This window comes from Lynx canadensis, chromosome C1 (assembly GCF_007474595.2).
Source record: "Lynx canadensis isolate LIC74 chromosome C1, mLynCan4.pri.v2, whole genome shotgun sequence".
NCBI classification, from domain to species: Eukaryota; Metazoa; Chordata; class Mammalia; order Carnivora; family Felidae; genus Lynx; species Lynx canadensis.
The window spans coordinates 40,825,653-40,841,625 of NC_044310.1; the positions used below are offsets into that span (position 1 = coordinate 40,825,653).

Here is a 15,973-nt window from a genome sequence, read left to right on the forward strand (position 1 = left end):
TAAATAAGAAGTAATCCTTATCATCTAGAACTGCTCTGGTGCCTCCATTATTCTGGAAGAAGAACTTTCTCTCCAACTTTTACAACTGTTGAAATCTCTCCACCTTTAGAGCACGATCCAATAGTTACTACTGTTGCCTGCAATACTTTTCTTTTAGATTTTTCTGGAAGCATGATGCCTCCCCTTTGGTTACAGTTTCGGCTACACACCTTTCAACTAAAACTTGGTCAAAGAAGGGCACCTGGATGGCTCAGTAGGTTAAGTGTCCAATTCTTGATTTTGGTTCCGGTCACGATCTTATGGTCACAAGGGTTGTGAGATCGAACCCCACGTCAGGCTCTGTGCTGGGTGTGGAGACTACTTAAGATTCTTTTTCCCTCTCCCTCTGTCCTCCCCCCACACGCGTGCTCTCGCGTGCTCTCTCTCTCTCTCTTAAAAACAAAACAAAAAAAACAAAAACAAAAAAAACCCAAAAGCCTTGGTCAAAGAGGGAAAGAAACTTTCTAAATGCCTGTCCTGCCATACTCCACTCTCATACTGCCATCACAAGGAGACCAATAGCTACTTTCACTACCAATAATAACATGGCTGACTTTAATTAAAGTAAGTAACATTAAAAAGCTGCCAAAGTGAAATCCTTCAGAAAAATCCTATGAGTCAAGTATTACAATATTCATTTAGATAACGAAAATGAGGCTCAGGGAGGCTAAGTAAGTTTCTCAAAGATATCTTTCTCCAAACTGGCAGACTAGGGATTCAATCCCAGGACTGTATGAATTTTTTATGTCATGGTGCCCTCCTAGGGTCCAGGTCACAAATCCTCATTCAACAAATATACACAAAGCCATGTATGTTTCAGGCACTGTCCCTATGCATATACATTTCCTATCTTTCTTTCACAAAAACAGGACATGATAACTAAAAATAGTAGTTGATATTTATTGAGTATTTACTCTATACCAGGTACCGCGTCAAGCACTTTACACATATTAATCAGTGCTGACTGTATACCTACCCCTCCTTGGAAACAGCATGGACGTAACAGAGAACTGCAAAACTCCATTTCAAATAGGATATATGGATAGTATGCTTTATTATTACTTAAAGTTTATTGTTCTCATAATTACAGGCTACAGTTTGGAAGTTTGAAACATAAGAGAAAAGTCTATAGAGAGCCCAAATAAATTTGAACAAGTATGTGGAAGATGGTTAAAACTTTGTAAGTAGTGCCACTTAGCTCTCAGGAATACTTATCTGTCCTTTTAAAGCACAGGCTCTGCAGCCAGAGTCAATGACATAAAATGTAATCACAAATGACTCTAAGACATTCATTTTCTACAAGTGAGCATGGAGCGAGATATATATATATATATATATATATATATATATATATATACACACACACACACACACACACATATGTATATAATATATATACATACTTTAATATTATATTGGCCCACTGAGTATACATATTTTAACAAAAGATAAGAATCTATGTAATCCAGTTAAACAAACATAAGGTTAGGGTACATTTATTACATCGAAAGTTGGTGTTTATAAGTTACAGATATTTAATATTTTCCAGAGTGGCTTTTTAATTAAAAAAAATATTTTAAAAGCATTTCAAACATCTGTTCATTTTCCCAGTGCAAAAGAAGGTTATTCAAGTCAACTTACCTTTTTCCTGAAGTTTAAGGGGAAGGAAAAAAAACCCCAAAACCACTACCTAACAACTCCCAACACTACCCTCTCAATCAACTTTTGTAGTATATCCTTAGGTCACTGGATTAGTTTATCAAAATTAAAGACTTACGATTATGAGTCAGCCCTTGCTTCATATGTATAACTTCTATGCTGAAATGTTTCAATTTATAAAAGTAGAAAAAAGCAGTGCAAGAATGTGGTTTAAGTTTGTTTTAAATTGTGTGTGGAGAGAAAAAAAAAGCACCATTTCAAGATAAAATGAATTGGATATTTTGGAATTTATTCATAGGCTAGGCAATAAGTTACTCTGATTAACACAGATCAATACCACCTTGGCTTGGTGACCACAGAGATTTTTAGTTTGTAGGTGCATTTTTCATCTTGGTATTCAATACATTATCTAAGTCAATTACTGATGTTAAAAGAAAACTAAGGTTATTCTACAATTTACAGCCTACACCACAGTCTATTTCAAATTCAGCTTGTCTGCTAGGTCAGTTTTACAGGAGACAGGCTTTTAACACATGAAGAGCTTTGACAATTTGGTAGGTCTCTTCTCTCCCAATTAAAAAAAAAAAGATTTTTTTTGCTAGCCTGCCAATTTTATAGGATAAAAAACAAACAAACAAACAAACAAACAAACCCAGGAAGAGAATTAACTATTTTAAACCACAAAGATGGACAAAAAACAATAATATGATTTAATACATGTCACTTCTCATTTGTATTCAGTGGAAGTTTTTACAGTTCAAGTAAGTGAGCCTTCATTAAAGGAAACAAAAATATATGTATACAAAAATTTAAAGTACCTTCCAGTTCTAGCTTGCTAAAGTTTCTTCTGCAAAGTACAAAATAAACCTACCATGAACTAAGGAGGACAGTGCCATACCAATGGCAGAATGGCTGCCATGTTAAGATTTTTGCTTACCTTATACTGATGAGGATACTTTAAGTGATATGGTTTTCTCCACTATCTAGTACTTAAAATTATGGAGAGGTAATCTGTTCATCTAAAATTCTTTAAATCCAGAGAAATTTTTTTAAAAGTATATTTCACACATGAGGCTTTAACATTTTTATTTAGGACAAGATTGAATCTGAAGCTGTAATGGTTCAATCTAAAGCATTCCTTTTTCAATAGTGGAGTCAATTTACGCAAAATATTTTTCCTTGTCTATAAAAAACAAATTGAACGGTATTAATTATAAGGAAATACAAACATATACTTTAGCCAATTTTCACTATCATAAAAGAAATAGGATGTTCTTTCCCTTCCCCTCCCTCAACCATTCAAATCAGAGAAGAGTACTCCAAACTTTAAGAACCCCACTGGCTATCATCAGAGTAACTACAGAACAAGGGTAGCACAGGGATGAAACTATTTCTGTATATTCCAGAAGGCAGAAGCTTGGGTACTCTAGCTTTACAAGTAAAAGCACAGGCAGGCAAAAGCTCACAGTAAATGCACACCAGAATAGGGGTGTAGGTGAAGTTGTCTGACTGGGTTACTGCTTTTATAGGTGGAAAGAAAAAAAAAAGACAAATCTGAAATGGAGTAAGAAACAAAAACAAAAAACCAAAACAAACTTTTGTCACATTTACAGGAATTGCAAACCTTTTGTATTCCCATGCTCATAGGTAGTTTTCATACACACTGTAAAGAGCTTCAGTATTCAGGAAGAAGAATACTGTATGGTTGACAAAGGACAGGAGAATTCTTCATGCTTCTGATATCTCAGATTTGCTGAGTGCAATAGCCAATTCTAAGTCTTCCTGCTCTTGCTGATTCAATCGGGCAAGCCTCTGCTCTTCCTCTCTCTCACTTTCCCTCTTGGCCCATTCGATCATATCTTCTTCAGAGGGATACTGCCATTTAAAAGACAGATAAACAAGTTAATGAGTAAAACAAACAAAAAGAAGGAAAACAGTTGTTACAAAGGACATTAAATACTTGTTTCACCTGCAAGGACTCTGGGAATAGTCTTATTTGCTACCTGTTAATTTTTTTTCCCTGAAAACACATTTAGTTTTACCAGTTATTAAATGTGGTTTAATTTTAAAAGTTATTACAGTCTACTGATAGAAAGTCTATAAAACTAAATATTAAAACACTTTTAAAAAGTAGAAATGCTTAAGGTGAATTAGGACATTTACAAACAGGTAGGCTAGCCTTTTAATGTAATGCAAAACACTAATTACTTCAACCTCAGGGAGCATCCTCACATGATCAATCATTTCAGCTTAATCCTACTGATGATTTCCTACCTTACCCTTGCTCTCATGTACAGAAAAACTATGTAGCAAGAATATGCTGATTTTGCTATACATAAAAAAAGCATACTGGGTATACTAAACAAGAAGTGGACCAAATTATTTTTTTAATGCATTGTAAAGATTTTTGCAGGCACTGAGAACTTTTTGACGCAGTCTAAATAAAACTATACACTTAACATTAATAAACCTTAAACCTTAACATCAGTCAGGGAAATATTTTTATCTACCCAAAACAGCAACACTGACAGATACAAAATAAAAAAGTTTTGCTTGGTTTGAAGTCTTGTCATACAAAGGAATACCATAACATGATGAAATTAAAGAAATTGTCAGGCTTTTTGAAGATGGTAGCTTTTTCCCTAGTGAGTTAGAGGGAGTCTGAAACTTAACAATACTTAACAAATCTTTCATAATGAAAAAAGGCAGGCATTTTTATTATGAGTTGCGTTATATTATACTATATTGAAATTCTGAAGTATAAAATAAGCATAATGCCTCTACTATTGTTCAAGACTTATTCCAATAAGATTCTGACTTGCTGAAATCATATTTAAGATATTAAATACCACAGCCAGAAGGTATTTTATAATAAGCAGATTATAATTTCCTAAAGAGAGCAATTTCTGGATTCTCTGCTTGAAACAACTCAAATTCTATGTAACAAAGTTAAGTCAGTATAATTCTGACACTCCATTTTCTAGTATTCAAAATATTGATTCTTATTCTGCTCCTTCACATTCAGAAGAAGCCACTGGACTTCTATGACTATGGAGTACATAGTCAAAAGCTGGAAAAAAAAAGAAAAGAATGAAAGGTAGCTTAGTCTAATTTCGTCTGCATGCAGATTCCTGGCTACCTCCTTTCCAACCAGAAAGAGCTATAAGGATACATTGCCTGGTTGAATGACCCAATGCTATAGTGAGGGAGACATGAGACAGACTGTGGCCAGGGTTACCCAGATCTTCTATTTCCAAATACATCTCAAGGGACTAAGGTGGTAAGTAGAGGAAAATTCCTTTATTATAGAAGAGGCACTATGAAAGTCATTGTCTAAAAAAAATCTAGGGAAATGAAGCTTCTGTTACCTACTCGAAGATTCTTATTTAAAAAAAGCTTTGTTTTTATGTAAATAATGATGGAATATATATCACTGCTTTGTCCCTCCAGAGTGACACCTCCATAGTTGGTTACTCCATTTCTGTGATCTTATAGCCCTTATCTATGGGTTATCACAGCATCTTTCCATTGTTTTTAATGGTCTGCCTATTTCAGTCAGCTCTGGGAGAATGCAGAGAAAATAAGGAATATATGGAATTTCTAATTGTGAATTAGAGCCCTCCAAATAATTAAAGATTGTTTAGCTTGACAATTGTATTTATTTCATAAACCCAACATTTACATTTTAAAAATACTATCTTATAAAAAACAGAGTTTCGCCTTCTATTCAAAGAATCCTTGGCCTTATCCTCTCATATAATACTTGCTGACAGGTCTCCAGAAATCATGAAAACTTTATACACAAACACACATACACAGTTACAAATACATAAGCTCATTATTGCCATTATTCATCCAGCGGGCAGACAGCAAATGACTCTCTAATGGCCCATCATCCATTACAATTTGCAAAATAATAACTGTCAAGATTTCATTTATATGTTTACTAAGACTAAGAGAAGGGTTTGCAAAATAACTGGTATATATCACAAGAACTAAGACTACTAAAATCATTTGTGCAATGGAACAATGTTAGAACCATCAAAACAGAATCAAACAGAAATTTTGGTTGGGAGAGGAATATAGATCATTTTTTGTATGTTGGTAAATTTAGTTGAAATGATGCAAATTTGGCAGACTCCAAAGTAATCTTTGAAAACCATTTAAATTGTAAATGGAAATATTTTCCCCCAACCAGCCCATTCACAGTACTTACAGCACTGAAGTTAGCAAAATTGCTTGGGTCAGCCTCTTTATTGGTAGTGGTAGCAGTGGTAGTAGTAGAAGTGAATGAATCACAAAACATATCAGGATCTTTTTCTTTAGGGCTATCATTGTCTGGGAAAGGCTGAAATGGATCATTCAGTTTAAAAGGATCAGAAGAATCCAATTTGTTGATGGGTCTTTTCCCTGGATCAAAATCATTACAATTAACTCAACATGCAAAAATGGCAAACAAACACAGAAGAACATGAGCACAGAGAGCATTAAAGAACTGGGGGTGGGGGAAGGGAGGTGAGTGCCTAAAGCACATTTTTTAGTATGGTCTTTAATGACCACACCAAAGGTCAGTCCTCAACTCTTTAATACACAACCTCTCAAATACATTCCAGCTATATGTTGCTAAATGAAGAAACAGCAAAGGGGAAAGGAATGGGCCAGGAATCATTTCTGCCCAGAGAGTAAATCCTGTCTTCCCCAAAGCAGCATGTTCCCAAGAAGAGAGAGGAAAGGATGAAACAGGAAGAGATGACAAAAAATAAAGACAGAAATGGTCTTTGCTGTTATAACCTCAGCCTGATAGAGCAGGAGTAAGGGCAAATGACCTCTGAAAAATGACTATAACCCAGCAATTGCACTAGTAGGTATTTATCCAAGGGATACAGGTGTGCTGTTTTGAAGGGATTCATGGACCCCAATGTTTATAGCAGCACTATCAACAATAGCCAAACTATGGAAAGAGCCCAGATGTCCATCAATGGATGAATGGATAAAGATGCAGTATATATATACAATGGAGTATTACTTGTCAATCAAAAAGAATGAAATCTTACCATTTGCAACTACGTGGATGGAATTGGAGGGTATTATGCTAAGCAAAATTAGTCAGAGGAAGACAAATATCATATGACTTCATTCATATGAGGAATTTAAGAGATAAAACAGATGATCATAAGGGAAGGGAAACAAAAATAATATAAAAACAGGGAGGGGGACAAAGCATAAGAGACTCATAAATACGGAGAACAAACAGAGGGTTACTGGAGGGGGTGTGGGAGGGAGGATGAGGGGCATTAAGGAATCTACTCCTGAAATCATTGTTGTACTATACACTAACTATTTTGGATGTAAATTAAAAAAATAAAAGTAAAAATAAAATAAAATAAAATAAAAGACTATATTCTTCTGATTTTTCTCTGGATCAATCTATCTATCTAATACCTGGGAACATGATTAAAACTTACCTTGGAGTATCCCACCTCCTTTTTACCACCTACGATATTTCAAATTGAAGAATGAAGAGAATGTTTTGAAGCCCAGGGCCTAAACTTTTGTGGTTGCTGATAAACTAATTTTTGATCAAACCACAGTGTTTTGCTGTCGCTCAACTCATCACCATTTTCAAACAAGTTCTCTAATTTTAAAGTCTTAACTTAGTACTTCTTGAGGGAAAATGACACATACAGGTGTTAAATATTTTCAAATACGTATTTTTCCTAAAATTTGTTAAGCTGCTAATAGCAATCATAACAGAGTCTTTTCATCACTGTAGCAGCTTACAAAAGATGTTCAAATTGATCCTTCTAACAATCCTGTGAAGGTAGGCGAAATTGGAGTTTTTGCCACCATCTAACAGCTCAGACAGCTGAGGCTCAGACATATGAAATTACACACTCAAGGGGCACATAGGTGGCTCAGTCGGTTAAGCGTCCAACTTCGGTTCAGGTCATGATCTCGCGGTTTGTGAGTTCCAGCCCCACGTTGGGCTCTGTGCTGACAGCTCAGAGCCTGGAACCTGCTTCAGATTCTGTGTCTCCCTCTCTCTGCCCCTCCCCCACTCACACTCTGTCTCTCTCTCCTTCAAAAATAAACATTTAAAAAAAATTTTTTAAAAGAAATTACACACTCAAGATCACAGAGCTAGTCTGAGGACACTCAGATTTAGCACCCAGATCTTTAAGCTCCCAGTCTCTTTAAGCTCTCTCCAGCAAACCATCCTTTTTTCCTTGACACTTCTATAGTGATGTATACTCATTTTGCTGAAAATCCTTAGATTATATATTATTTTACTTAGGATTTAAAAAAATAATTTCTCTGTTGGCATCATACAGGTATAAAACTTAAATAAGGGGCGCCTGGGTGGCTCAGTTGGTTGAGCATCCGACTTTGGCTCAGGTCATGATCTCACAGTTTGTGAGTTCCAGCCCCGCGTCAGGCTCTGTGCTGACCGCTCAGAGCCTGGAGCCTGCTTAGAACTCTGTGTGTCTCTCTCTCTGCTCCTCCCCTGCTCATACTCTGTCTCTCTAAAATAAATAAATGTTAAAAATTAAAAAAAACCAAAAAACAAAACAACTTAAATAAGCTAATTGACTCATTTGTGTTTTTTTCTTAATTTTAAGTCCATTATAGTTAACATAAAGTATCATATTAGTTTCAGGTGTACAGTGTAGTGATTCAACAATTCTAATATATTACTCAGTGCTCATCACTGTAACTCTTAATCCCCTGCACCTATTTCACACATCCCCCACCCACCTCCCCTCTGGTAATGATCTGTTTATTCTCTACAGTTAAGAGTCTCTTTCTTGGTTTGTCTCTTTTTTTTTTTCCTTTATTCATCTGTTTTGTTTCTTAAATTTCACATATGAGTGAAATCATATGGTATTTGTCTTTCTCTGATTTATTTCACTTAGCATTACACTCTCTAGATCCATCCATGTTGTTGCAAATGGCAAGATTTCATTCTTTTTTATGGCTGAGTAATATCCCACTATATACATATATACTGCATCTTCTTTATCCAATCATCAGTTGATGGACATCTGGGCTCTTCCATATCCTGGCTATTGTAAATGATGCTGCTATAAAGTAGGGGTGGATAAATCTTTTCAAATTAGTGTTTTCATATTCTTTGGGTAAATACCCAGTAGTGGAAATACTGGATCACATGGTATTTCTATATTTAATTTTTTGAGTAACGTCCATGCTATTTTTGACACTGGCCACACCAGCTTGCATTCCCACCAACAGTACACAAAGGTTCCTTTTTCTCCACAACCTCAACACTTGTGTTTCTAGTGTTTTTGATTTTAGTTATTCTGACAAGTGTGAGGTGACATCATGTAGTTTTGACTTGCACTTCCCTGACAAAGAGTGATGCTGAGCATCTTGTCATATGTCTGTTGGCCATGTGAATGTCTTCTTTGGAGAAATGTCTGTCCATGTCTTCTGCCCATTTTTCAATGGGATTATTTGTTGACTTATTTGTTTTTTAATATACTCTTGACAATCTTACCTTCTAGAAATATATAATATAGGCTCTTTTTCCTTAAAAGATAGAAATCATTTACTTTGTTTACCTGATTTTTCAACAGACAATTGAGTATTAACAATTGTACATGCAATTTTTTAAGTCAAAAAAGAAAAAAATAATCTGCCCAAGAAATACCACAGGGAGGTTATTATGAAAGGCAAGCATAAAAATCTGTAACTACTGTGGCTAAAAATTTGCCAAGGAGTGATACGTGATTAAAATAACCATGTACCAGATAGGTCTTCTCACATAACAGCCTAGCAGCACTATGTCTACTCAGGGATTGCCTTTTTAGCCACTTCTTGTGAACTATCTTCGTTAAAAACAAAACAAAACTAAAAACTAAAAACATTAAGAATTTATTCCTGGACCAAAAAAATTACTTTTAGAAAATAAAGGAATCTCTTACTAAGTGAGGTAAGATAATACTTTGCTTCAAGAAAAATACATTCTTTTAAATTGCTATGTTGCTGAATTCTGGATACCAAAAGGCAATATATTGCCACATCAAAGGATTTAAGGAAGACTTTTGCATTGGGCAGGAAAAGAAGGGGACTTCAACTTAATCTTCTCTTACAGAAATTAATTTAATTAAAGCACCAAAGTGAGAAAACTGTTGGGTAAATGGTAATCAATGAGTTTCCAAAAAGCAAGCCATTTCACTGATACTGTCCTTTCCATTTACTGCCACTCTAAAATGATTTAAAAAGAAATGAGCTCTTGCCAGAAAAGTGGTTCATGTTACCCATGCTAGCCTCTTAGGCACATGTCTGTAATTCTGTACGGACATCAGAACAGTTTCTGTCATCTGTTTTGACTTGTTTTGTTTAAAGCCCTTTATCTAAGTCTATGAGACCCACACCAATATTTTTCAGAAGGAGAAAAAGCATCTCAGTTGACTTAAGAAAGATACCAACTCTCATACCAGGTGGTGGTGGGCAGGGTCTTGTTGGAGTTCCAGTCTTTGGTGGCAGTGCTGGGGGTACATCTTCACTTTTGACTGATGTTTCCTCAAGCACATTTTTTTTAATGACCACATTATTGACAGAGCTTGATGTGGCTGAACCAAAAGGATCTTCATTGTTGACCTTTGTTTGAAAAGAAATGTTATACGTGGTTATATAAATTATACCAACCAAATTATATATGGTCATGTAACATTTAAAAGAATGATCTTCATTATTATGCAGCTTTATTTATTTCAATTCGGAGAGCACTGACATGTTAACCTTTGCATTCAGGGCCAAAAGGGAAAAATTTTTTAAAAACTGTTTTATATGAGTAGTGATTATAACATCACTACTTATTAAAAGCAACACATCATACCAAAACAAGCCAACTCTGGATTAAAAGTTTTTCAAGCTTGGGGAACCTGGGTAGCTCAGTTGGTTAAGCGTTGGACTTCAGCTCAGGTCATGATCTCTTGGCTCATGAGTTCAAGACCCCACATTAGGCTCTGTGCTGATGGCTTGGAGCCTGGAGCCTGCTTCGGATCCTGTGTCTCCCTCTCTCTCTGCCCCTCCCCTGCTCACACTCTGTCTCTCTCTCTCTCTCTCTCTCTCTTAAAAATAAATAAACATTAAAAGAATTTTTTTAAGTTTTTCAAGCTTCAGGAAATACAATACCACCTGAGGTCCATTTTAAAGGGACTATATGTTTTTCCTCAAGTGAATATTTGATCCAAATGATAAAGAAAAAAAATACTGATTCCACACTTCCCAATGTACTTAAATATAGGAAAGATTTAATACTAACACCAAAGAAAATAGCATCTTGAAAAACATTAAAAACAACTTGAAAGTTAATTTTTAAAAGCAAACTGATCCCATGGAATGACAAGTCTTAACGTGCCTTTCTAATACCGGGAGTAATGAAAGATTCACTTTTCTATAATGAATCAAACATGATGGGTTTAGATCATATTTAGGCCAGTGTTTTTCTACAGTACTACTTAAAATGTGGGCTGTACGTAATTCTGTGTTGTGGGGAGACAGACACTGTGCTGTAGAATGTTTAACAGCACCCCTAGTCTCTATCCACTAGATATGAGTAGTCCCCCTCCCCAGTTGTGACAACCAATAATGCCTCTGGACAATGCCAAATAACTGAAGGTGGGGGTGGGGGATAACATCCAGCTGAGAACCGATGATATAGACAATTTTACATATACTCTAATTTTACTCTTTTGGTCTGAATCAATCCTAGAGCTACACTGGAAAATAGGTAGTGGACATACAGAGCTGGACTATGTGTATTAAATGTCTTAATACTAACCCTAACAGCCTCAGAACATAAAATGAAGTAACCAATGCAGAGAAGATAGAATGATGCCCAGATTTTACAGCTATTGACCCAGATAGTCAACAGGGGGGAAATGTAGTTCAACTGGAAGAAATATGTTTAATTTTCTTTAATGTTTATTTATTTTTGAGAGAGAGAGAGAGAGAGAGACAGAGACAGAGACAGAGAGAGACAGAGCGTGAGCAGGGGAGGGTCAGAAAGAGAGAGGGAGACACAGAATCCAAAGCAGCCTCCAGGCTCTGAGCTGTCAGCACAGAGCCCGACACGGGGCTTGAACTCATGAACTGTGAGATCATGACCTGAACCGAAGTCGGACGCTTAACTGACTGAGCCACCCAGGTGCCTCTTCAACTGGAAGAAATATGTTTAAAAAGGCAGAAGACTTGGGGTGCCTGGGTGGCTCAGTAGGTTAAACAGCCCTAATATGGGCTCTGCATTGGCAATGTGGAGCCTGCTTGGGATCCTCTCTCTCTCTCTCTCTCTCTGCCCACCAGCCTCACTCTCTCTCAAAAATAAATACTTTTTTAAAAAAGACAGAAAACTCTTAAAATGAAGCTGTTGAGCTAAACTGTCAGTAGAAAATTATAATTACCTGTACCATCACCACCATCTTTATGTATTGAAATATGTCTACTTTAATTATATCTTATCATTTCTTTTTTTTTTTTTTTCAAAAAATTTTTCATGTTTATTTTTAACAGTCAGAGAGACAGAGCATGAGTGGGGTAGGGGCAGAGAGAGACAGAGACACAGAATCTAGGGGCACCTGGGTGGCTCAGTCGGTTGAGCGGCCGACTTTGGCTCAGGTCATGATCTTGCGGTCCGTGGGTTCAAGCCCCGTGTCAGGCTCTGTGCTGACAGCTCAGAGCCTGGAGCCTGTTTTGGATTCTGTGTCTCCCTCTCTCTGACCCTCCCTCGTTCATGCTCTGTCTCTCTCTGTCTCAAAAATAAATAAATGTTAAAAAAAAATTTTTAAAAAAGAATGTGAAGCAGGCTTCAGGCTCTAAGCTGTCAGCACAGAGCCTGATGCAGGGCTCGAACCCATGAATCATGACATCATGACCTGAGCCAAAGGCAGATGCTCAACCAACTGAGCCACCCAGGCGCCCCATCTTATCTATCATTTCTATCTGAAAACAACATTTACAGTAACTTGCTGAAATCAAGTTGCAATGTCTGTGAGGGCTACATAACTGAAAGGAAGGATTGTTCCACTGGTAGAAACACAGTATATTTTACTTTCCCACTTAATCATTGCAGATTACCTTTGATAATGTGCTGAAGTCAGCAAATCCATCTTCAAATGATTCATTTCCAAAAACAGAAGCAAAGGGATCTGTGGCTAAAATGAATAAAGAAAATCAATCCAATAGGACAGAAATACATCAGAATTTCATGCCTTCTTTTGGTTGGTACAAACATTCAGATAGATGAAAAATACCTAATCCTAAATATCAGTTCCTGAATTTGTGACTTAAGTCCACAAAGATAGTGAACAAATTGATACCTCACCCCTGACACACATACATTACATTCTTTTGGATAAATCAAGCCATGAATGATTTCAGATCAAAAACAAGAAAACTAATTCTAGGTTTAAGGCTTTGGAATATGTCAAATCATATAGTTCCCATGCACTTAAACTATTTCTAATAAAGCCATCAAGAAATAAAAAAAAGCCAGGTCCCACTAATTTCACATTTCACACTCATCCTTCATGGCACATTTTAAATGTTGCCTCATCCACAAAGCCTGGGATAACCTAGGTGTCTCTAATTCCCACAGCAAGAAGTGATTTCTTCCTTCTTTGTGGCAGTGACTGCATTCTAGTTTGTATTATGGTTATCTGTGATTGATATGTCACCATTATTAGATTGTAAAGTCCTTAAAAAAAGTGAATACGGCTTATCCAATGAAGAATGAATGGTCAAAAACATTTCTTGAATATCAAGTCCAAGAAAATACAGTTCTTACCCCCCAAAATCTTACAGTCTAACAAGGAGTCTAACAAGAACATGTTGTAGGCTTCTTCTAGGAGAAGAAACCATTACATTTGAGATAGGTCTTTTAAACAAGGAATATATGGAGGTGGGAAAGAGAAAGACATTCCAGGCAGAAGGAACAGGAATTGCAAACATAATTATTTAACCTGCTCCCAGGCACGAGAACCTGCCTAATTATTTAACCTGCTCACAGTGCACTGCTAAATGGATTAACATTTCAGCAGGAATAAACTGATCTACTCTGAGCTATGTTTCATCTATTCAGGCATAATGACTACCAATAAAGTCAAAGAATGTTTATAGGAATTGTTACTTGATATAGGAAAACAGAAACAAAGGAAGGCAAAGAGAAGTGCAACAGACAGGGTAAGACAGAGCAAGCAAACAGGCACTGAAAAACTTCCCTTATTCTTCCTTAAATCTTCATCTTTACATCAAATTGGTTTTAAAACAAAAGTGTGTGATGAATCACTGGATCCTACACCTGAAACCACTATTGCACTGTATGTTAACTATAATTTAAATATAAAATTGAAAAGAAAAAAAAATAAAAGTATGCCCACATAGCCATTTAAATGTGTAAAGTGTGCCTTTACCTCTAAAAATCAGTATACCATGGATATAAACTGAAGAGGGGCAGAAAGTCATATATTACTTTTGGTTGCTTTGTTACCAAGACAGTCATGAGGTGGAGGAAGCAGGTAAAGGGGATGGGAAGAAGCATAAAGAAAATCAGTCCTTTAGAAATATAACAACTCTGATCTTGAAGAGGAAAAAAATCCAGAGTTACAGGAAATTCTACACGTTAGCCATAAAAGATATTTTTTTATAACTACACACCCTGGGGACCAGCCTAGTCATGGCTGTTGTTTTAGGCTTTCCCTTCTTTTTCCTTCTCCGCCTGTTATTGCTGATACCACAGCAACTGAGGCACAACCAGTGTACAGATGTTCTCCTGAGTGGTAGAATGGTAATGAGGGAGAAGGAGTTAGCTCATTTCCTTGGAGGGACTAGAAAACCTGCTTCATGCTTGTTTTCTGCCACAGCTCTTACAAGAAGTCATGACACACAGGGCAACAGTGTTGAGTTAGGTCAAGTTTGACTGAAATACTGTGAATACTTTAACACTGTGAAAGACATTAATAAAACACATGACATTTGTGTATAAAGAATATGCTAAATATAGTTTACTGGAGTTTTTCTACACTTTCTTCATCAGAATAAACGACCTATTCAGCATTGGTCCAAACACTGGGGAATGTATCCTGGATGAATGACAAAGCACTTTTGCCCAAAGTGGGGGATTAAGACTTTGGCAAGAATTTTCTAAGATACTGATCATGGCTGATGTGAAGTAGAGGCCTGTCTAGAAACTGGAAGGACTCACTGAGTACGAACTTATCCAGACCATGTAACAAGACACAGTCTCACAAACTGAAATCATGACCTGAGCTGAAATCAAGAGTCAGATGCTTAAACAACTGAGCCACCCAGGTGCCCTAAGGGAAACTAGGTTTTTAAAAAAATGTTTATTTATTTATTAAATAATAAATTATTTATTAATAAATAATAAACAAAGAAGGAGCACACGTGTGGGGGAAGGGCAGTGAGAGAGTAAAAGAACTTGTAAAAAACTTGTAAAAGAACTTTTGCAAGCCAAAATAAAGTATATGCAGAAACTGAGTAACCTGCATTTGCTTTAGTATTCTTTCAGTCTGCAATGTGTCTATTCACAAGGATAAATGATAAAAAGACCCCAGTGTGAGGCAAAATATTCAAAATATCTGATGTCCTTCTATCTCTATTGTAATCACTAAATTAAAAAAAATATTTTTAATGTTTTATCTTTTGAGAGACAGAGAGAGAGACAGAGTGTGAGCTGGCAAGGGGCAGAGAGAGAGGGAGACACAGATTCCAAAGCAGACTCCAGGTTCTGAGATGTCAGCACAGAGCCCAAGGTGGGGCTTGAACCCATGAACACAAGATCATGATGTGAGCTGAACTCAGACGCTCAAGCTACTGAGCCACCCAGGTGCCCCTGCAATCACCAAATTTTAGAAGTAGGAGTAATTTATCATTTAATTTTTAAGAACAAAAGTTTATCTTTAGGTTTATAATTATTTTGAAAGCTTACATTTTTCCTGTTCTATGGGATTAATCTTTTTTTCCTGGCTAACCTCTAAACTTCTTGGTGAAAAATAGCAGAGATATAGGGGTGAGAATAAAGAAGGCAAACATTGTGACCTTGGGTGTATAATGCCACCTCTAAGAGTCTCAGTGGTTTCCAGATGTTAGGATTTTGTGAATAAGTAAACTAAGTAAATACATTAAAAACCAACATACATACATAAAGTCGGGGGAAGGGAAAGATATCTGCTCAACAAAAATAACTAAAAGAGTACATTTTTCATTTCACAAACAAAAGGGTTTTAAAAAC

At 36.3% G+C, this 15,973-nt stretch overlaps 1 protein-coding gene across 1 annotated transcript in view; it reads right to left on the reverse strand.

Moving 5' to 3' along the window:
• Positions 1-1,100: 1,100 nt before the first annotated feature.
• EPS15 (epidermal growth factor receptor pathway substrate 15) overlaps positions 1,101-15,973 on the reverse strand; it is a 148,889-nt gene continuing 134,016 nt past the window's right edge. Inside the window, 4 exon segments of the mRNA XM_030323635.1 lie at positions 1,101-3,573; positions 5,915-6,108; positions 10,158-10,320; positions 12,799-12,875. Of these exon segments, the coding sequence (XP_030179495.1) occupies positions 3,427-3,573; positions 5,915-6,108; positions 10,158-10,320; positions 12,799-12,875 (581 nt within the window). The 3' untranslated portion in view covers positions 1,101-3,426.